Genomic DNA, 23,089 nt, shown 5'->3' with positions numbered 1-23,089 from the left:
GAAGAAATAATTAATTTGCTCCCAAGAAGGGATGAGGGGTTAACTGGATTTTGTTTCCTGTACTCCTAGTCCTTCTGATGCCCTGGGATGTTGCTTTTAGCAAGTGTCAAGGGCACACAACGGTAAGACACCATCAAAATACCATCTAACATGGACTCACATTGAAACAGCAGAAAGAGGCAGAATAGGAGTGCAAAACCCAGTGGCCCAAGCTCTTAGCAGCAACTGTCACCACAGGTCTTGGAGATATACTGGGGATCACTGAACCTTTCTGTATCCAGTGGCCCCACAAGCTGAGTCACAGCAGAAAGCCAACAACATGCTTGTTTTGCCTCCCCTACCCAAGCGGGGACGAGATGGGTGATATTATTTACTTATCTTCATTACAGCTTTGAGCTCCTTGGATGACAGATATTATAAATGGAGATCATCACTGTATCGATCCATTCCTCCCACTGGAGGAGAAAAATACATATGGAAAACTCAGAGCTCCCAAGAAGATTCAAACCTACGTGAAACAAATCTGCAGCATCCACATTGTGAAGGTAGACCAGGAGCATGTTTTGAACATAAGCAGGAGTCAGACACATGCGATTATTAAAATAAAAGCTGCTAATAGCACTCCTGTTGCCACATTTGGGAAAAAAGCAGCAGCAGCCAGCAAACATTCCTGTTGAGTGCTTTGCAATTTGATTTTTGTTTGTTTGTTTTTAAAAAAAGACTGTATTTTCGCCTTATTTTTAACCCCAGCAGTCACTACCTGGAAGCCAATAGCAGATGTCATCTATGGTGCTGCTGTACACTGTCACCAGGTGCATCGAGAATTCCAGCTCAGGAAGAAAGGACATCATCCCACCAATGGCCTGGACAACCCACACCTGACCCCTTACGAACGAAATTCAGCACAGCTCCATACCCTGCCAATACAACCCCTCCTGACACTCACTGTATTTTACATTTGCTGGCACAGGCCAGTGTCCAAATAGAAAAACGAATTCAGGTCACTAAGTGAAGGTACATCTAATTCTACAACTTCTCTTGCCTGTGCAGCTCTTTAATTAACCACAAGAGAACAAAGTCTGGGGGCAGGGGAAGGCATTTACAGGAATAATTCCAGAACCAAGCCAGGTACAATGAGATGAAGCAAGCAAAAAGCTGTAACACCTTCCCAGTTTCCTCCTCCTCTTCTCCTCATTCAAGCAGCACAACAAAAAATAACTGCAATTGTACAGCCAGGAGCGGTCAGCTGGGGGTGAAGGATGCTGGGGAGACACGTAATGCTGGGGGCTGGCTGCGGGGGGTCAAGCCCTGTCCCCACCAGGACCGGGAAGCGCTACCCACCATCCTGCCCCAGAGACCAGGCACCAAACCTGGGTCTGCCCCTTTTAAACAATCCTGTGAAGAGCTGTTAATTGCACCATTGCAGGTAAGCAGCGAGGTGTCGATTGATCATCACAGTTCACAACTGAGACTTTCTGAAACTAGTGACAGCAGGTGGCAAGAGCCCAATGGAATAATACTAATAGGTGTGGAATACAGCTTTCTCACCTGCAGATTAATTCCTTCTGGGATCCTACAGAACACAGGAAGGTTTGAAGTGGTGACAAACACAAATCAGAGCAGGAGAAACAGCTTTGCAAGATGCCAGTCAAGTCCCTTGGCAGGTAATTTTGGGAGATGAGGTGCTAAAGAGGTCGCCAGGGCTGCCAACAAGGACCCCTCTGCGCAGGGCCAGGGGTTTCAGTAACCCCACCCCCCATGGTTGCAGTGACTCATCCTCCCACCGCCTGCAGCTTGGGCTGACCATCACCTCGCTGGCTCCATGGGACCCGACTGCTCCCTCTCCCCTCAGCCAGGAGAAGGACCCTGCCACGCTCCCGACTGCCATGCCTTCCGACTACTACAGCCCCTCCTACAGCACAACTACATCCTGGCTTTCCATTTTTACCACTTTGTGGTAAAATTCTGTGATCTAGCCCTCTGCTTCAAACTCCTCACTGGTTACCTCCATATAAGTGAAATAATTTTATGTTCTGAAGGACTGGAGATAACAATCAAGCAGAAAGACAATTTATCTTCCTCTTATTTTTCTGTCTAAAAATAGGCACATTATATTTCATGTCTTCCAGAGTTAGTCTTTGGCCTTCTTCCTGTCCTTTCTCCCCACACTCTGTCCTTCATTAAATTATCTCATGCTTTTTGTAATGCAACAGAAATTAATCTTTTCCTTGTCCTCTTCAGTGCTAAATCCTTTTATACCCATTCACCGATGAACCAATTTCTTCCCATTTACTAATCCAAATGCTTCTTTATCAGCCTCCTTGTTCCTGGCTTCCCCCCTCTCCAGTCCTGCATCACCTGTGTCTGCTCTGGGTCCTCCTCCCCAGCCCACACAGCAGGCTCAGCTCACATGCTCGGCGATCCAAAGAACAACGGGCTCGAGTAATGCCAGGGAAGACAACAGAGATGCAAGAAAAAAAGGTTTGAGCATCCTTTCAGCAGGAGTCTCTCTCCTGAGCACCAAGTGCTGCTCTCCTGCAACACGCTCCCTTGTTCTCGCAGCTCAGGCTCTACCCTGCATGCATCCTTGTGCTTGGAGAGCACCCAGCCTTTTGAGCATGGCTTTATTAGAATTATTGGCCTGCTTTAAATGCAATGCTCATGGGCTAGGCAGATGTGTGCAGGCTACCTTCTCAAACACAGAGAAAAGCTTGGGAAGTTTGCCGTTCTTTGGGCTGTGCTGTTGTACTTGAGCTCAGCAAATATCCCAGAGCCTTGGGGAGCATGGCTCCGGTTTCATCCTGCCACTCTAATAGCACGCATTTTGACTCAGCAGAGCCACAAATAGAAACGTTACCCCCTGGAACAAGCACAACTTTTTGTTAGGCTGCAGAACCACGTGGGATCCATGTTAAAATAACAGGACATGTGTACCACAGACCACTGCTCCCTTCAATTAAAAGCTGTTTTGACCTTCTCCTGGAATTCCAAATCCCACTAAAACTGTCTCTTTTCATGCCAAGTTGCCATGTGAAGTCTATTTATGTCACACTGGTTGCTGTATTGGTCAGGCTTATAAGAAAAAGTAGTAAGCTTGTGAACACGTGGATACCACATGAGTTGGCAATATCCTGAAAACAAGCAGCTTTTCAAGCTGAAAATACAAGTAGTCTCTCTTCTCCCCAGTGTTTCCATTTCCTATTAAATTACACCCAACAGCCAAAAGAAAGCGTCAAGCCTGTTGCAAAAATATATTCAGACAGTGAAGAAGTCTTTTCGCAAAAAGGAAAAAAGAGAAAATATATTTAGACAGGGTAGGAAGTCTTTCATTCAACAGGGAAAAAAAGAAAGAGAACTAAATGAAGCCAAATTAACAGCCTGGAAAATTTCTTTTCAGTTTCATTCAGAAGGAAATGGAAGAAAGGAGATGAATTATAGAAAGCAGGTTCTATTTTGCGAAGTTTTATTTTTAGGGAAGAATACGCTCATTTTTTAAGCTAAAAGAAAAAATTCTTGACTCACTCTGTGAAAACCCACTGAGCTCCAAAATGAATGCAGAGGAGAACTGGCTGGTTGGACTTTGTACCTCCTGTTCAAGGCTGTATGCAACCAACCAAAACTTTGAAATGCCCACCTTAAGCAGCCCTAACAGCCCCACATGGGGTATGGGATTCCTTGAAACCCTGAGCTTCAACAGTTTCTTGGCATTACACAGCAACACACTGGCCCTACTGAAGTCATTCACTCAAAGGATGCAGCCCCAGGCAGCACCCTGAGCCTTTTTAACTTCTCCCTTCAATCTACATTTAGAGAAGAAAAAAAAAAAAAAAAATTAAACACCAGCCGTTTTTTCCTGGCCTTTGCTATATTCTGTTTTCTACTTAATGAAAACCAAAACCTTTAATCAAGGTCCGTTTCACCAGATTTACCAGGTCCATCAACATGACTGTTACAGCTATTTCACTAGCTTTGTTTAGATTAAGAATTTAGATATTTGATCTCCTATAGTATCTTTAAAAGTTTACTGGCAACTTCTTGAGATTTATGTTCAAAGACCTATTGGATTTAAATCTTTTCTTACCTTCAGACAGAGTTAAAAGTACTCCCATCACTATGCTCTAAATATCAAACTACACAACAATGCTAAAGAAAACCCACATCAATGAGTACTACTATTGTGGCATTTTGTACCAACTTGATATTCACGGCTGACAAACAAAACTATAATAACCTGCATGTCAAGTTCACCTTATTAGTTTACCACATTTCAAAGTCAATGTAGACAAGCCAACCAGGATCAAACAAGAAAACAAGAACTACTTGTGAGTCTAAGGGAAAGTGCAGATTCTTCAAAATCTGAAATTTCACTTGAACACTGTTATTATTACATACATTTGTGCAAACAGCTTCCAAATGCAAATGCAGTGTCACTTACTTGAATGTTTCTGAAAGCTCATAGCTGTCCCCAAAGCAGCTGAAAGAGAGCCCCATCCTGCTTCTGTTATACCCCACAGTGACATCACCAAGTTCAAGAAACAGACGCAGGGGAGAAGTAATGTAAGTAGAACAATTAACACAGTTGGGGGGAAAGAAATGGAGTTTTGGACACACAAGTATTTCATTGTATATTTAAGGCAGTTTTACGCCTGGGCTGACAAAAGCAGTGGCTTGTTGGATGCTGAATCAAGAGAAATGAAGGAACAAAAGCAGAGGGTAGTGCTCAGGGTAAAACATTGCACCAGGGGATAGGAAGCAGAAGGGACTGTTGCTCACCCTTCCAATTATATGGGATGCTGGATTGCCCCTGCCAGGGCTGTAAGAGATGGACGTGGTGCAGAGGGCGACCACCGAGAAGCAAAGACGGTCTGTGCCTGGAGGAGAAGGGCTGAAAGTCTCTGCAGGCAAAGCCCTCTTCCCATCACGGGGGAGGGTGGCAGAATTCAAGGACAGTGGTATGTTACTAAGACAGACTAATGGACAGGCTGTCATGGACTGATGCCACGTGGGACAGAGCCATGGTGGCACTGGACTCACTGCAGTGCTGGACTGGTATTTAAGGACCGAGGTCCCTGGCACAGTGGCCTCTCAAAGGGCACTGGAAACAACCATCTTGGTCTCTCCTGTCTAACCTAAGCTGCACTGCAGATAGCTGAGTATCTACCAAAAATGAATAAACCCCTATTTTGTTTACCTTCTTCTCTGTTGATCTCCTTTCCTGTGAGCAAGTTTAAATCAAGACACAATACATAGTGGGAATACAAAAAGAATCTGAAGCAGTTATGGCTTCCTGTGGAGTAATGTAGAAAACACGCTGCTTGCAGCCTCTGCAAGGAGAAGGCTGCAGAAAACACAGGCAAAGCAGCTCCCTGGAGAACCCAAGACAGATAACTGGACCATGGTCCAGAGCTGTGTGCTCACTAGCACACATATCCAGCAGGAAGAGTAGGAAAACCAAAAGCCTGGGCTTCCTGTCATAAAACATCACAAGCTGAAAGAAAAATACTATGCATCTACTACCTGTTTCGAAGGCTTTGTGCTTCCAAACAATTGAAGCTGTCTACAAACTAACACGTACACACAAGAAATCAGCATTTCTTGAAACAGTGGAAAGCACGTGTACCTAGACTGTAAGAGACACCCAGAGACAGCCCTTCCCAGCCAAGGATGGTGCAGTCAAAACCCAGCAGCACTTTCTTCAATGCAGGAAATACACCCTAAAACAGTAACAGCAAATGACAACCTGTTAAAGAGTAAATGAACTATTCTGGCCACATCTTAGGGAGACATCAGGAATGATGTAATTGAACTGAAACTGATGAAGCAATGACGATGAGCCTACCTCTTCAAAGAGGCTGGATGTAAAGACACACATGTTACAATTGATACCAAGACCAGAATTAGTCTCACCTCTAACAACACAAGGCAGTGAAGAAGAAAGAGTCACCTGCCTTTAATTTCTAAAACGTAATGGTAGCGCATGCTGTCAGAACTCCAATCTGGACAAGATCTTTCAAAACCTTGAAACCAACCTAACTTATTATGAGAAGACCCTAAAAAACCAAACAAATGAAAAATCAAACAGATCCTCACAAAAACAAGGCTAAGCATGGACACCTCACAAGCAGCAGCTGAAAAAAGTTAAAGTTCTTCAGCAGCTTCAGCTGATGATGCCAGTGCCGTAACAGTGCATACGAAGGCAGAAGGCAAACTAACACCAGACTTTAGCAATTGTGTCTTGCACTGCTGAAACCAACTGTGCTCTTCACAAATACTTTTGACAAACTTCTGGCTTCTGAATGGCCCAGACACAGACATGACCTTACAGGTACAAAGACACAGTTTGACAGTGAGACATGCAGGAAGCAGAGTGGTAAGAAACACTCTCTGGAGAACGGTGTATGGCACATGAATAAGCATCCTTAAAAGTGCAGCAATACAGCTGTGTGAATTGAAAGCAGGAGACCACGAAGAGATGCTAACACCCTATTACAGGAAGCAGCAGAGGACCAGTATTGGATTTCAGGGGAAGTTTTTGGGGACTCTTCTGTGGAGAATGAGTTAATATGTCCACAAGCAAAGTAACTGGCCCCTGGGAATAAGCCTAGAGATTTTGAAGGGCTGACAGTCCTGTTCACAGTACTGCACAGGGCAGAAAAGCAGGGCTCAGCCTCACCATGAACACTCACACTGAGGAGGGGGTCAGGGTGACTGCCTTTCTGCACAGTGTCAGGGCAAGCACCCAGCCCAGAACATCAGGAATGGCGTGGTGCACGCAGCTGGCCAAGGTGGCAGCTGCCAACTCATCGACCCAAGCACAGAAACCATGGCCTGCCAACAACTGATAGATGCAGCCTGTTGTTGGAGCGATCCAGCCAGACAGCCCAATAACCAGTGACTCCAAGCATGGCTCTTGGAGACAGGTACCAGACTCTGGCATTTGCAATGAATTAATTCTGGGCAAAGTCTAACTGCCTGGGTGTACAACTGCAGAGAATGCAAGAGCGTGGCACTGCCCACAACTGTGAGTGTCTGCACCATCTGCAACCAGTGGGCACGTGCACAACAGCTGAACAGAAATCCGCAGCAGCCATAGGGTCTGTACTGTGCCTAACCCCTAACAGCTGGAGATGCCTGCCAGTGCATTGCTGCCATGCAGGACCTCAGGCCAGGGGCACTGCAGAGCATAGCGGGCTCTTACAGGTGGCATCAGGTAGATAGCGTGAGATGAGGCTAAACATAGAAAGAAGAGGTGAGGATGGATCTTTACAGGAGAGGGCACAATGCTGTGATGTGGAAACTAGTCATCTGTGGTATCATAACAGTGTCATGGAAATAGGTGAAAGTCATTGGACAGGTACAGGATAGATCATGAGCACTCAGACATAGTCTCTTCTGGTGTAACCTAATAACGAACAGGACTCCAGGGCTGGAGCAGAATGCTTGCTCTGATGCCAAAGAGCCCTCAGAGCAGCCATTAAGTAGGAAAGAGACACAGCCTGACAACACAAGCACAGTCACTAAACACCACACAGCACATACAGAAAGCAAACCTGATTCCAGACACAAGGAGAAGATTCAAATGAAAAAGTGAATTAAACCAAATGTTTTTTATTAAAGAAAAACATCTGTTAGCAAAAGTGTCCCCAAATTTAGTTTATTTTGGGGGTTGGGATGTACAAAGCATGGCAGCCGGCACCCTCGCACTTTAAGGGAGGAGGAGGAACTGACCAAGTTACTGCACTTTGGTCACCTGCCCATCCTGACCTGACAAGACTAAAGCCTGTTAAAAAACTTCTGTAACTTCAAAAAGCACATCTTTTCACCCTGCTGCATGCAGATCTCTGTGTGACTAGCACAAAACACCAGGCCACTTGTCATTTCAGTCCACCCCCTGCCCAGCCCAGAGGGCTGCTTGGTCCTTGCCAGAGCTGGGGTAAGGTACACATGGGCAGGGGCTGGTCAAAGCTGTCCCCAGCCCTGTGCTCAGCAGGCGCAGATGCTGGGAGAGGGTGACATGACAGTGCTAGGAGGGTGAACAGCAGCTCCTTCACCAGGAGGGTGAACTGGCAGGGCACAACAGTGACGAGGGAAGAAAATGAACATGCTGCATATTGAACAGGGAATTTTCTTTCCTGCCCCAAAGAGCAGCTCTGTCCCAGGTTCTCAACGTGGATATTAAGGAGCCCCTCCTAAACTCCATGGGCATAAGAGAACAAAAAGTCCAGCCAAGAATACCATTAAATAAAAAAAGGGAAAGGAGGAAAAAAACCCTACAACCCAAACAATTAAACCCATTCACTCCAGCGGAAAAAGAAATTAAGTTTACATGACAAACTTTAAATTGGTCACCTAATTCAGTATGAACAATACTTGCATTTAAAAAAGGATGATTCAAGTTCTGTGACTAAAAGCAATTTATCATTCATATGAACAATTACATCTCTGGAAAAAGCCTATGAATCACATACAATACACAATATTGTAACACACAATTTGTAACTCCCAAGTACAAAGATGAAGACTGCACTAGAAGTGTATCACAGCAATACATCTTTAGAACAAATGCAGCAGCAGGTCAGCATGACACCAGAACAGCGCTTCTGCAAGGTCTGCTCCTTGATCAACCTGTAGCTAACCATCAGTGCCATCCACACTCTTAAAAAAGTTAGGAGGAACCTATGATTTGTGTATGCTATTGTTGGAAGAAGGGTTCGCCTGAGTCAAGAAGACGCTCAATACGAGTTATGCATCTTGCTCAACTTTATTAGTTTCTAACACTACTTATATAGAACCGATACACATGCATATTCGTAAAGCAGAAATAATTGGTTAGTAGTCTCTAAACACGCGCAGTTCTCACACCCCTAATTATCACGACTAAGATAAGCATTCTATCCATGTAGCTAATTGTGTTGCTGTGCTTCAGCCTCGTAGTTTGTTACTCCCTATATTCCCATACCGCTCCCTATCTTTCTTGGCCCTGCACCTGCCTTCCCAGCAGCTGTAGCTTGTTACAGCCACGGCCTGTTGGCACAACATAATTACTTGGTCTCAGGATTCAAGAATAGCTCAAGGCTACCTTTCTTGTTAACTTCAGGACAGCAACTTCAGTACAATTCTGATTACAGGCCTATTCTAATACCAGGCCTGGATTGTGCAGATCTTCAGAGATTCTAAGGCCACGCTTCTGCAGCTATTCTACATGCTATTACTTAGCAAGACTCCAGTTCAGCAACTCATTTCAAACACATTTATGCCAATCTCTGCTGAAAGCAGAACTGCTGAACAGCCTGAGATGAAACATGGGTTCAAGAGCTTTGCAGAGAATTGGGCCAGATGCTAAAACAGGGAACGATGGCAGGTTGTGCAGGTATGTTTTTCACCAGCATACCTGCAGTGACACTGAGTACCTCTATCCAAGTAGCTGGCATCTGGAAAGAAATTACAGCAACGCGATGGGCTGCCTTATCCATTGCTGAAAGCCAACTGCTTGCCTTTGGGAGGTATCAGTGGCAGGGAGGCTTTGATGCAGCCGGCCACTGGCCACAGATGCCATGTGGCTGCTGCCTGCCTGGGGCTGGACCCCCCAGGCACAGCTGACACTGAGCAGAACAGGACACCCTGCTCATTCCCACAGGCACTGCCTGGTCTGGAAAAAACACTTCACATGCATAAGTGCTTAAAGCTTTCGTCGTCAGTGCTGAACTTCCTCCGCATGCAGCGCTGCAGGATTTACAGAGCTAATACTTTCTTACAGGCTTTCACAGTCAATTAAATGTTGTGCCTGCCAAACACCTGGAAAACACATTCCCAGTCACTGAGAAGAGTGTAAGTGGAAATACATAGCCACACTCACCAAAACACGCCTCTGGCCCCTCATTTTTCATGTGTCCCTTGACTGACACAGACTGTTAACTAGCCAAGCACACAGCTGTAATAATTGATATCACTATTTTTTATGAAAAGTTGCTTGGTAATCCATAAAGCAACACTACTGACAGAAGCACCCTCTTTCCTCAGCCTATATAATTTATATCAAATAATGTCTTAAATGGGCAATGGTGATATAAGAGTCACTCTAATCATGGGTTGTAAACAGAAGGAAAAAAGAACACCAAAGGAAAAGCAAACATTTCCTCTTTTCCTTCATAATACCATACCATTCATACATATGTATGAATGAAAACCTAGTAAAGCAGCAGACTTAGGAAAGGTGCATAAGCGCATGCACACACATACATACGTGTGTTTATTTACCTATACACATATATTCCAAACAAGGTGTTCGTATGTCACAAGTCTATTTTACTTTCTTAGTTAATCCAGTGTCAGAGAACAAAAGAAAAATACTTCTCAACACTAATGAAGCTCAGCTTTCAATTACAGAACACCACACTATGATTAATTGAAGATACATTTTCTTTTGTAACTATTTTTAGTAAAGTAACAGGTAATTTTCTTAAGGATTACATTACACTGAGACAGTGCAACAAGGCTTTCAGACTTCCAGAATTGTTTGTGCAGAAAATAATACAGTATCTGATGGCAACAACACCAGGTTTACACAGGTCTAACACACATCCAGATATACCCTTAAAAGGAGTGAAGTTAAACCACTTTAAAACAACGTGTTTTCTGAAGGTATGTAGCACACAGACAATATGTATTCTCTGCCATACCTGCAAATATGTGTGCACAACACCCACAGCAGTGCCATGACTCTACGCACAAGCTGTCTCTGAGCACACACTGCAACAGGAGAGACCAGACCCACAACTCTCAGGGCTAACCTCTGTCCACATCCCACCTTGTAAGATAAACCCGGCCAGATGCAAGCACAGTATGGTAACTACAGTGAATAATGATTTACAAGTAACTGCAAAGACTGAAGTAAAGAAGCCATGAGTCTTAACTATCCTGACCCTCGCAAACTCCCAGCGTGTTTCAAATTTAACTTCTATTACTGACATCTTATTGAAAGATTAAAGGCTCCTGGATATTTGAATAACCAGCATGTTAAGAGTATTAACAACAAGAGTTAATCCAACACTCGGTATTTACAACACCACACAAACTATAATTGTTAGCAAATAGCAGGGATTAACCACAATAATACACTCAAGTTTTCAATTACTTTGCATCCTGATTTTGGAATGGCATGGGAAAAACAGACATTATGCTGAAAAAGAGTATAAATGAAATTAATCTGTTCTTGCACTTGCATAGATAAAATAGAGCTCTGGCAATATTCACAATCACAACCACCACCGTGGTCTGTCTTGTGTATTTGTGAACTTTCTTTCTTTGTTTGCTTTAAATTAGATCTTTAAAAACTCCCTCTGGCTTGAACATGGAGATAATTATTCCTTACCTACAGCAACTGGTTGTTTGGTTTTTTTAAGTGTATAATAGTATGAAAACATTTGGATTTAGGATCCAGTTTCAAAAGTGAAATCTAAAACATACTCAAGTACCCCTCTTCCCAAATCTCCCAAGAAAAACTCCCCATAAATTGCTAAGCCAATGGACTTTGAAAAATGACATAAACAGAAAAATCCATCACATCCATCAACAACAAAACCAGACTGTATTTGTTAATCTCTGGGGTTTTAGGGTCTTTTTCTGCAAAATCGTGCTCAACACACTTCACAGCACAACCCACAGGGGAGCAACGCTGTCCTGACTTGTGTCATGGCAGGAGGTGGGCACTGACCCACCACATGAAGTAAGCAGCACAATCAAGTAGAGAGCGGTTAACGGGCCATCACCATGTGGACCCCGGATCTGCTCATTGCATGTAACCTCTATGAACCTCTGGGGAGCTCAGCAAGCAGAGATCTACCTAGCAAGCAAGGTAAGCAAGAGAACTTATACCTGAACTAGATGAAAGAAAAAGAAAATCCCTGACAAGATCCTGAAAAGAATTTGGCTCTCTGAGCCACATCAAAGTGAGATCTGCCGAGAGCTGTATACCTACCCCACAGCTGTTTGCACACCATTTGAATTTTCCTACGTCCAAGTCATGACAGGGACATAGTTAAAAATTCAGGAAATATTAAGTTGCAGAGCCCCTATAAGGCAACAAAGACACAACAGTGAAAGCTGCTACTAAAGCCAATGATCAAGACAGTTCTTCCTGCAGTCTAGATTTTATGGAGTCTTGAAAATATCTTACATATTTTATTAATCCTGTTTCTGTGACAGCAGTAGACCTTCACATATGTACCGTGCTGGTATCTTGAAGCAGCACATGCCATAGACTCCCAGTGCCTTCTACACAAGAAATAAATGCACTGCAGAGAGCATCACAGGTTAGCCATTACGGTATGTACATACTGCATGTGCCCAACTATACCTATGGCTTTGTGACACCTGCTGAGCCCAACAGCTCAGTGATTAACTGCAGAGTAGGAGGCTGGCAAAAAAAATATTGTCTTAATACGGTAGAATGCATTCAACGGGCAAAAAAATTTAATGTGATAGTATGTAAATGCTCGCTTTTGTACAAGACAGGAACTTTCATGAACTAAAGATCAAGAGCTAAAGTTCATGAGCTATATGCACTTGTGTACAGCAGCATGTATCAACTGCTTCAAGCAATAAATGCTCTTTCATCAAGAAGATATCCATATTTACATGCTAAACACCTTTTGATTGGGCACTGCTCTGCCAAGGATGAAAGTCCAAAGCTTTCCCAGAATCATTGCAGAATCAGTTCCAGGACTAACACACCAGCAATGCGCAAGCTGTCAGTGAGGTGGCTCCAACACACCCTATTAAATCAGAAAAGAGATCTTTCATGCCAAAATACCATAGACCTAAGAATGGCTGTCAACTTGCTGCCAAGTGAAGCACGGGGGATGCCAAAATGCAGTTCATCACACTAATAAAGTAGTATTTAGTGATCTAACCTAAGTATTTGATAGCAGACGAGACCATGTTAAAGTTGTTTACATTCTATTTCAGAAATAAAGTGCCAAGGGACACATTTAGGAATTGATTTCAATTTGATCTAGGAGAGTGGGTTTTCAGTATTTTTTTTTCTTTCCTCTTTACTGCTGTATTTGTCCCTGGTGAGACCAGGGACCTCCATGCAGCATGGAGCTCGGACCTCTTCAGGCAAGTACCTGCTTCAGGCAAGTACCTCCCTGCAGCAACTGCACCATAACCCCCGCTTTAGAGTTCGCTGACGCAACAGGAGGCGAGGGGCTAATGTCCTTTACACTGTGCCTGGGCCACTGTTCGCAGAGGGAGAACGATTCTCTGCCAAATTCTGTCCTGGCAGGAAATTCAGACCAGACTGCTCTGCATACCTACCAAATGGCTGAGCATGCAAGTGATCCATGACCAGGGTGTCAACTCCAGAGAGCCGCAGGTACCAAAAATTCGGTGCGGTCTCATTCACTGCTTAGCTTAGGTGAAAGGACCTGAGGAGTCTTCTACTTACAGGTGAAACTGGAGCAACCTCTTCTATTGCTGTCTGTCAAGAACTGACAAGAAACAATTTAAAGAAACAAAGTGCTAAAAGGAAAATAATTTTGCTCAGTTTATTGATGCAATTTCTAAGAAGCCAGAGCAGCAGAACTTATATATGCAGTTGAAAAATAACATCCTTGGTATTGTATTAAGTTTCCATTAAAGATCATTGGATGTCTTGCAAATAGGTGATCTCATAAAGATATAAATTGTCAGAGACATATGTATAGCCCTTTGTGAAATGTTCCATCCAGTCAGTTTTAGCTTAAGCAGAAGCAAACTCTCAAACAAAATGCATAAATACTTTCCTGTCACATTTAAAAGAGATGTACATTTAAATCTGGCATTGATATTTATTTGGAAACCTAAGTATCACGCGATATTGAAATGGTGATTTTAGATGCCTAGAATTTTGATTTCTCCAGTTCTTTATTTTAGTACATTAATCTCAGGGACTGTGTTTGGGCCCAATTACAGAGAAGAGTCTCCTGCTATATAGATCCATTAACAGCATTAAGGTCCCAGGGCTTCTACACATAAAACCTGGACGTACAGTCAGTTTTTCTGGTTTCAGTCAGGCTACACCTTTGAACACCACACCAGGGCTCACTCCTCATGCCACAAGTGGAAAAACAAACAAATCCCCCCATTCCCCCCAAACTCCAAGCTCAGTATGTTTTGAAAGTGAAGGTTTTACTGTTCCCCCATCTCACTCCTCAGAGAGGAAAAAAATGCACTATTAGTACAAAATAGAGTTTTAGCAGCTTTCATGGAAGAAAACAAAGAACACACACGAGGTAAAACCAAAAACATATTCTAGTTTCTGATTTGTGTAATGCTCTGATATTGCAGTAACTTCATAAGAATTAACAAAAAGGCAGTGCTTATAGCAATTTTGGAATTTACGTAAATGCTTCATCGAAATGAGCACAAACCGGGCAGTAGTTCAGAGGTCATGTAAAAGGACATCTGCACATTGCTGCATGAGAACAGGGCAGGCAGTAACCTGAGGGAACACACCTCATACCAACGTCCAGATGTAATGGTAAAGGCCAACTACAAAAGAAAGAAATTTCAGCTCCAAAAATCATATAGATAATTGGGTATTCACAGATAATTTTCCCATTCAAGCACTCCTCCTGTTGTTAGGGAGAAGCAGAAGTGAAATTTTCTGCTTGTCACAGCAGTAACCCTTTTTCCCCACTTCCTCTCTGACTCTCAGCCACCCCAGCTGTGGAGCCACAGATGGGCCACCAGCTGTCTGATGGAGAGACGAGGACCCCAGCCCTGCTGCCAGCCCTGCCTGCCCCAGCAGGCTGCCACTGTGTCCCCTCTGTGCCCACCGGGCCACAGTCACCTTCGCACCACGCCAGGGTGTGCCCGAGGCCCGCGGTGCCCAACCTCACCTCACCCCTTCCTGGCACTGGGTCCTGCATGAGGGAGGACCAAGGGCAACGCAAACGCAGCGGCTAACTGGCTGATTAATGCCTGCTACAGCCGGCTGGGCTGGCAGGAGCTCAGGGGTCCCTGTACACCCTGCTCCCAGCAGGTCCCCACTGCGGGTGCTCAGGGACATGTCCGGGGGATGGAGCATCGCCAAGGATGGAGACCCCACAGCCACCCTGCTCCACACACACACACACCCCCCCTCAGTGCATGGGCTTTTCCTCAGGTGCAGAGGGAACCTCGCATGCCCCGTTTGCTGCCTGAGAAGGGATTAGGGAATCCTGATCAGAAAACAAACAAAAAAAACCAAACAAGCCATCCTTCAGAAAGGAAAACTTTCACTTGCTTTGAGGAAGAGAAGGACAACCCATGGTGCTCTCAGCCAGACAGCTATGAAGAAACACTTCTGTCAGTCTCCATACAACGTTAATGTAAGCACCATCAGGAATTCTATCTTCATAAGGATTTTAAGAAGTCATAAAAAATTAGGCTAAAGGAAAGAAAATTAAAAAGCTGACTATCTCACACACAAAGTCACACTACTTGGTCCTTATCCGATTCATAGCGCTTCAGGAGGTGCTGAGGAGCAGGCCAACGAGGCAGGTCAAGCAACCCCTCACCCTTCCTGCCAGGCACCAAGGGGAAAATCACCTTCTCCAGCACAGGCCCAGCACTACTTTGGGGACTGCCCCCCGCAAAAGGATCACCCCACCAACTGCTCTGCAGATACAGAGCATTGTGTAATTCAGGCCTGCTTGTCCAGGAACGTTTGTGGCTCAGGAACTTGTGAGAACTGAAACAAAACAAGTATTCTTAACACAATTTGGTAGAGCTCAGTTGAAATACCACAGTTGTACACTTTTTTTCTGTTTTTAAAGACATCATTTCAATTTACTGAAACAGGACAAAACACTAATCAGGAAAGCAGGAACATTCTGTACAGAAACGCATCATTGGAATATTCCATTTTTTAAACATGCTCCCCAAATCAGGCAGTGATGCAAGAAGAGCAGCTGGAAATGCCGCTGATGTTGCAACAGTCCTTCAAACAAGCGTGAGCAGTGATGAACACACAGATCATCTTGGGGACACAGGGAAGGGGTTGAGCTGCCTGCTTAGCACTACTGCACAGCACGTCCCCTGGGACACGCTGCAGGAACACCACACTGTGCATCCCACCAGGGCTTTGATCACGAAGTGAAAAGTTCACATACATTTTTTTATTCCAGAACCTTTAAAGGAGCTGCAGGAATTCCATAAACCCCAGCTAAAATCAGATGTGGTCAGTGTAGCACCTGCTCCATTGTCCTAGCATGCAGAACAGCCTGGCCATAAGGAAACGTACAACAAAGCACCTTAACCCCATGCTCACATGTGCTTTGGCCTTTGTAACGGGCAGCAGAGCTGCCCAAGAGGTATGTGCTCACTGCGACCCCCACAAGAGAGGTTACTTGTTGAGGAGATAAGCAAAAGAAGGTTTTCACCTTCTATGTCAAGACATGTGACCATCACCATGCGCCAGCCACAGCCTCCGTTTGTAGCTTTACCTTTCACTGAAAAGCCCGACCTCCTTCCTCCTACAGCCCACGCACACCAGCCTGACATCCCCAGCACACTCCTCCAGTCTCCCAGCTCCTCCTGGCACCCCCAAGTGGGGTGGGACGGGGCATGCTGCAGCTGGTTTGGGACCCAGCGGACTTCAGCAGCCCCAGGCAGACCAGAGCCTGGCCAGGCAGGCTTGGCAGGCAGCTGCCAAGCTCACACTACCACTGCTCCCACCATGCTGGAGGAAGGAGGATGGCTTTGATCCACCTACAAAACCACCAACTTCACTGCTTACCTCTGGTTTTACAGGATCTCGGTCTTGCCACAAGAAGTGGCTGAAATTGGCCAAAAGATTCACACATCTTTGGGAGGAAAAGCAGGTGGGCAGCACGCTGCGGTGGGCTGAGAGGGCAGGAGACAGCCTGTCCTTCCCCGGCCGCCCCATGCTCCGGAGGGCAAGGACCTCCAGCCAGGCCGCTGCCAGGAGTGCCCCTCTGCCTTGCTGCTTGCGAAGGAGGCAAGCAGCCCACCACCCCTCCTGCCTGCCCTTGGCACCCTCCCAAAGCTGCCAGGCCAAGGGTGCCCTGTGGGCATCACTGCCCCGGCCCACATCCTGCACCCGGCCGCCTGGGGCCCAGCCCAGCCATCCCACATGCTGGGGTGTCTCCAGCCATACCCAACCACGGGAGCACGCACAGCTATGACAGGGACTGAAATCACATGCAACGCTTTCTGAGCTCCTACACTGTAAACAAGTGACCTGTACACCTAAACGGAGCCCCTCTCCTGGCACAGACATGGCATGCGCCCAAATGGCACTCCTGAAACTGCATGGCAGCGACCATGGGCTCCTCACTCCTTGCCACAGCCACACGGCTCCTGTCCCCTTTGCCCACACCAGGACAGGCTTGGCCTTTCAGTGGCTGTATCCTGAAAGACAGACTATTTTTAGAGCCATTAATAAGGGAAAGAAAAACAGATCACATTCACCAGGGAACACATCTGCTGCTCTCAGAGCTTGTTCTAGCCGCCACTGTCATTCTGTACTGAAAAAGCTCATTTTTCCTCCTCAGTAGAGGGACTCTACTGCATCTCCCCTGTGCTACATGGCACAAAGCTGCATTAGGATGACTACATGCATGGCACATGCTGAAGTTGCTACCCTCAGCATGTGCACCACACACCAGTAAGTTACTGCAAAATCACGCAGCAAAATCACCTTGTCCAGTTTTGGACAAGTGTACTCTGAAACCTGTTTTTGAAATGGTCCTGTTCCCTTACCTTCCACAAGAAGGCCTAATTCAAGCTACAGCAAACACGCTGAGAAGTACAAAGGACGTGGTTACGAGGTAGCGGGGTGGGGGGTGGGGGGGTGTGTCTTTTATGTTGGTGCAAATTGTCTGGGTTTTTCATTTAGCCTTCTTCACCATTATCCTTCTTCACCATTATCACCATTAAGTTCAAAGTAGAAGCCAACTCTCACGTGGGTGAGTTTCCACAGGAAATCCTGCCCTTCGTTCACTCTTATCCCTAAAGAGAACTGTTTCCTTTTGCTTGAAAAGCAACCGCCTTGAGTCGTATGCCACAGTGAATACTTTTTTAACACTAAATATAGATTCTCAAGGAAGGAAACATCAGGCAGACAACAAAAGCGAGGAACGTTAGCATGCAGCATGCATTGTGTCAGATGGTACAGGCTCTCTGAAAACGCACTTATGAGGAACACATGCTCTGTTAACACAAAAAAACCTGCAGACTAATGAACAGCAGAGATAAGAACTTTTCTCTTGAGTTTGATAAAAATCAAGCATTGCTTAATATAAATTCTACCCCCCCCCCCCCCAAGCAAAGACATGCACAGACCATAAATACACCCTATCACCACCCCAGCCCTACAAAATAGTCTGACTGATCCTCTCACGATAATGGATATATAAATTTGTTACATTTTTTTTAAACACACAAACTTAACCTACCGCTGTAAGCTTGCACCTTTTTTTCGTCCCACACACGGCACAAGACATCAGCACAAAATAACTGGTGCCCCCATCTCTGCAAATCTCCCCAGCCCGACAGTTCCTCAGCCAAGCACAATTGCAGCTTTGCTTGCGAAAGCGAAACCTTGTTCATTACAAGCCATGCACAACCTAAGCAGCTTGCCTGACCAACTCCACAGGTGAACCCACAACATGGATGGTGCCATCTAATTCCAGTTCCATCTTCAAATGATCATATTGTCCCAGACCACAAAGGACAAATGAGCAGAAGTAGAAGCTAAGCTGGAAGCTGCTGCATCCATTTGGTTACTTCCCCTCAAACACCTGGCTGAGAAAGGAGGCTGTCCTGGAGCTCACCGATGTACCGGCTCTCATGGTCCAAGTGAGGCGCTGGCTCCCACTTCAGACACCATCATCACCACGGCCTTCCCCAAACTGCCCTTTCCCTAGTTGCAGAGATGTCCCCTCTCGCACAAACTCCTCCAAGCCCACCCCCTGCAGAGACACCCTCCGAGCTCCTTGGTCTCCGGTTGCATATTCCGAGACACCTCAACAACAAATGTAGAAGTGCATTTATTGTGTAAAAATAAATGTCTACCTAAACTCGAATTGAAGATCCAGTCCAGAAGTCTTTACTTTCACCCTAAGAAGTCCAATAGAAGTTATCCAAATACAACCCAAAGTCTCAAAATTAAGCTTAATTTGTTACCTGGTCCTGCTGTATACAGTTAAAATGAGACACTTTTACTCAGTAATAAACTGACAGGTCAGTGCGTGAAGCAATATTCCTCACACAAACCTCTTTCTATACAGTGGCACAGCCTCATCGCAACTGCTCCCACCCCAAACTTGTCGGCTCTGATGCTATATTACAAATGCCACACTCTCCTCTTTCTGTCTTTATGGACAGTTATTTTATTTTTCCTTCTTTAATACTAGGTGTTGATATGTATTTATCAAATTTCCATTTGCCTCTCAATCAAACTCTTAAAAAACCTGTTAGATCAAGTTGGAGTTTAGCAGGACAGAGTACATTTCATAAAGATCCCTTTTTCCCTCAGCACCACTATGGACACAACAGTTAAGACTTAACGGCCACCACCAGGGGGAAGTACCAAAGCTTTCATTACCCTCAGGAGAACACAGTCTCAGCACCACCTGAATAGAGATTTAATATGTCAACCTGATTTTCAAAGAAAATTATCAAGCTATGTATTCGCAGGTGTGAACAGATTGATCAATTAATTTATTTTCAAACAGTTGTGACCAGTGGGTAGTGGTGTAAAAGGTATTTAACACCTACAGTGCTTGCAAAAAACCTCCTGCTACAAAGGGGCTACCAAAACACAAGCTGGCATTTCAAATAGAAAAACTGTCAAAACAAGCTTCTTCAGATCTACTGCACTTCCCATAGTGTTCCATCTTAATTCCCTGCACAATTTTCCATTACTTAGGCAAGAAGCTTTTTGTTTGAAACTGACCCAAAATAGCAATAGATTGTGAATAACATATTTTTTACAGTCTTCATTATAACTCCGCAAAACAAAAAATGGAAATGGACCTAAAGCATTCCTGTTTCTACAGCTGACCTCACATTCACGCTTTGCAGAATTAGGGCCCAAATTACCTTTCTGCAGATTTTTACCAAATAACAGGGAAGGATCACATCAGTCAGCAAACAGTACAGAAATTAAACCACATTTTTACAATATACCCACGGAAGTTAACTGACTACCTTCAAAGCAGTAATTTACCCAAGGAACTAAGGTTACTGCTGTTTAACCCACGCAACATGGTACTGGCAAACAGTTCACAGGCATTTACTAGGCATCAAGTACCATCTGTGTTGTTAGCTCCTACAACTGCATCAATTGTCTCAACAAGCAGGAGTTTTTACTTTGTGATTTATGCTTTTTTTAAAGAAAACTCCAAAGGCCAGGTGAGTATCTCAGTCATTCCTATGAAAAAAGTAATTTCTCACTGGTGGATACAGAAAGAAATTCGCAAACATGACACAAGTGCTCTCTTAAAAGGTAACGACCAGGAAGCATGTGAATAAGCCCCCAAACCCCCTGATTTTCACCATTGCAGCAGCTACAGCACTGGCAGCAGCCAACCGGGCTGCGGTTGGCAACTCCCCCTCAATGCTGCACTGCTCCTCCTGCTGCCCAGGCAACTGGCCCTTGCCAGTCCACGACAAGGACAGAAACACCTCAAACTCCAGCCCCAGGCACAAAAAGAAAACTATTTTCACAGTGTAAGTAGCGATTTGACATGCTGCACAACGAGCTCTTAGGTGCTCAGGGATATTACTTCTGCAAAGTTATTTTCCAAAGTGTCTTGTAGAAGTGAAAAGCAATTTATTTACCGTGCTTTATAAAAACATCTTTTTGACATACACTTTAATATTAAGTAGCACTAATTTCACACAAATGAAATCATAAAGGGTGAAGTAGGACAGTAAGCTGGATAAGGAATTAATTACATAAACAATGGCAGAACTCTAAAGAAGCACAGTGGCTGCCACAACGAAGACCTTAACTACAAAAGCAGAAGGTGAGCAAGTTTTGCTACCCAATTTACTGCCCCAGGCAACTTTCCTTCAAGGTTTCTGTGATCTGCTTCCCATCTGACTGCACTCTGCCATCCACCTTTATTTTGACTCAGTTTCTCATGTGTATTTCCCAGGTAAACACTTGGCAGCTTCACCTCCCGTTTTAATCTTCCATCAGAGGTTTCACCCAGCAACACACTGTCTCAGCTTACCGGTTTCACGTGAAATCCTAAATTACAGCTAGAAGGAGTGCCAGCCCTGGACCAGTACCCCAGCATGCCGGGCACTATAGGGACACCTGAGAAAAAAAAAAAAAAGATAGCCTATGCGCCAACCAATTATATTTTTTATATATATATAAAAACATATATATATTAATATATTAAATATTTATGTATACATAATTGTTTAAAATCTAAGATTACAGGGAGACCAGCCAGCTAAACAATATCCTTCCATGCTGAGTTTTTTAGCATGCAAGGTGTTCAACTCCTGTCAAATTTTTACAGTACCTCCTTGAAAGTTTCAAGAAAGTATTATATATTTTTACAAGGAGGTTTCCCAAGCATAAGAGGCATCCCGGGACACAGCAAAACCGTATCTCCTGGCAAATCCAGTGAGTTAGAAATCAAGACAGGAGACCTTGGCCAAAAAACCCCAACAAAAAAACCAAAACCCAACCAGGAGCCAACATGCCACTATTTGGCAAAAAAATGTCTTAGGAAGGCTGAAGAAAGCAGGGGGATTTTAGGTTAAGTCAGGCAGCTTATTCTTAAAATAAGAGAATATAAAATAAATGAAGTAGCAACACAAGGGGTGAAATTATGCATGACAGCCTAGGAAAATTACATCCACAAGTGCAGTCTGAACAGATGCTATGGAAGACAAGTCTGCTTTCATCACAGGTAAGAAAAAGCAGTTTACAGTCATCAGGGTGCAAAACAAAAACGTGAACAAGAATAAGGCTGGAGGAACGATCATTAGCCTAGACTGCATGCAAAATGTGAGCAAGATAATGACTGAGCCTGAACTTGAGGAGCCAGAAAAACACTGTCTGCACTTGTGCAGATAAGACTACTCATGTGGGACTTTTTTAGAAAAGATTCACAAGCTCATGGGGGAAGATGCTATTGGTAGAAAGCTTCCCAGATATAAAAAGAAAAATAAAAATGGCTAGGCTTAGCAATATACAAAGCCACAGATAACAGAAAAAGAAAAACCCACATGCAAAGGAACTAGAAGTCTTTTCCAAATCACAAAGAGCAGAACCTTTCTTTAGGTATTGCCACATCCACCTGCACAAAGAACAGGTCCACAGCCCATCAACTACAAGTTTCAACACTGTAAGAAAGTCTGGTTCCAAATCCACAATTTCTTTCCTATTTTTGTAGAGAGCTGCAGCCTCCTAAGACCATTCCTGCCAGATCCAAATACTTGCCAGAATAAACAGTCTAAGCCCCTGTGCCTTCTGTATGAGCTGCACCCAGCCACAGCCGCGCCCGCCTCTGCAGTAGGAGTGCTTGCAGACCCACTTCCCGACATCCCCACTGTACTTGCCCAACAGTGTGATTGAACATGGGACCAGGATCCCCAAGGAGGCCGTGAGGTCTCCATCCTTGGAGGTGCCCAACCCCGTGGGCAGAGACCCCTGAGCTTCTGTCATCCCCGGTTCTCTTGGGCTCTGTGACCTGTGTTCATACTCTTACAGGTTTTTTTTTTCTACCCCCATCCCCCATAAAAGTGTGGCCTGCAGGTTGTTCTAAGTTGTGGATGCCCCATCCCTGGCAGTGCTCAAGGCCAGGCTGGATGGGGCTGGGAGCAGCCTGGGCTGGGGGGAGGGGTCGCTGCCCCTGGCAGGGGCTTGAACTAGGTGATCTACAAGGTCCCTTCGAACCCAAACCATTCTGTGATTCTATGAAAGCAACTCAACAGGGACCTCAAAACAACTATGTATTTAGCTGACAGCTGACTGCGCACAGAGTGCTAAGCAGTAAGTTTCAGGTTATGTTTCCCCCTTGCTGAACTCTAATGCTCCCCAAAGTTATGCCAAGCTCCTTCCAGCCCTGTTACT

General features: G+C 44.8%; 1 protein-coding gene across 2 annotated transcripts in view; it reads right to left on the bottom strand.

Moving 5' to 3' along the window:
• INPP5A (inositol polyphosphate-5-phosphatase A) overlaps positions 1-23,089 on the bottom strand; it is a 257,283-nt gene that overhangs the window by 195,424 nt on the left and 38,770 nt on the right. The window contains exon 1 of one of the 2 annotated variants that reach the window (XM_056351392.1): positions 21,231-21,310. The exons of the other annotated variant lie outside the window; for it this stretch is intronic. Coding sequence (XP_056207367.1) covers positions 21,231-21,296 — 66 coding nt within the window. The 5' untranslated portion in view covers positions 21,297-21,310. Of the gene's footprint in view, positions 1-21,230; positions 21,311-23,089 lie in introns of those variants that run through there. 2 annotated transcript variants of the gene reach the window in all.

Source organism: Falco biarmicus, chromosome 9 (assembly GCF_023638135.1).
Source record: "Falco biarmicus isolate bFalBia1 chromosome 9, bFalBia1.pri, whole genome shotgun sequence".
NCBI classification, from domain to species: Eukaryota; Metazoa; Chordata; class Aves; order Falconiformes; family Falconidae; genus Falco; species Falco biarmicus.
This window is presented reverse-complemented; position numbering and strand designations above follow the sequence as displayed.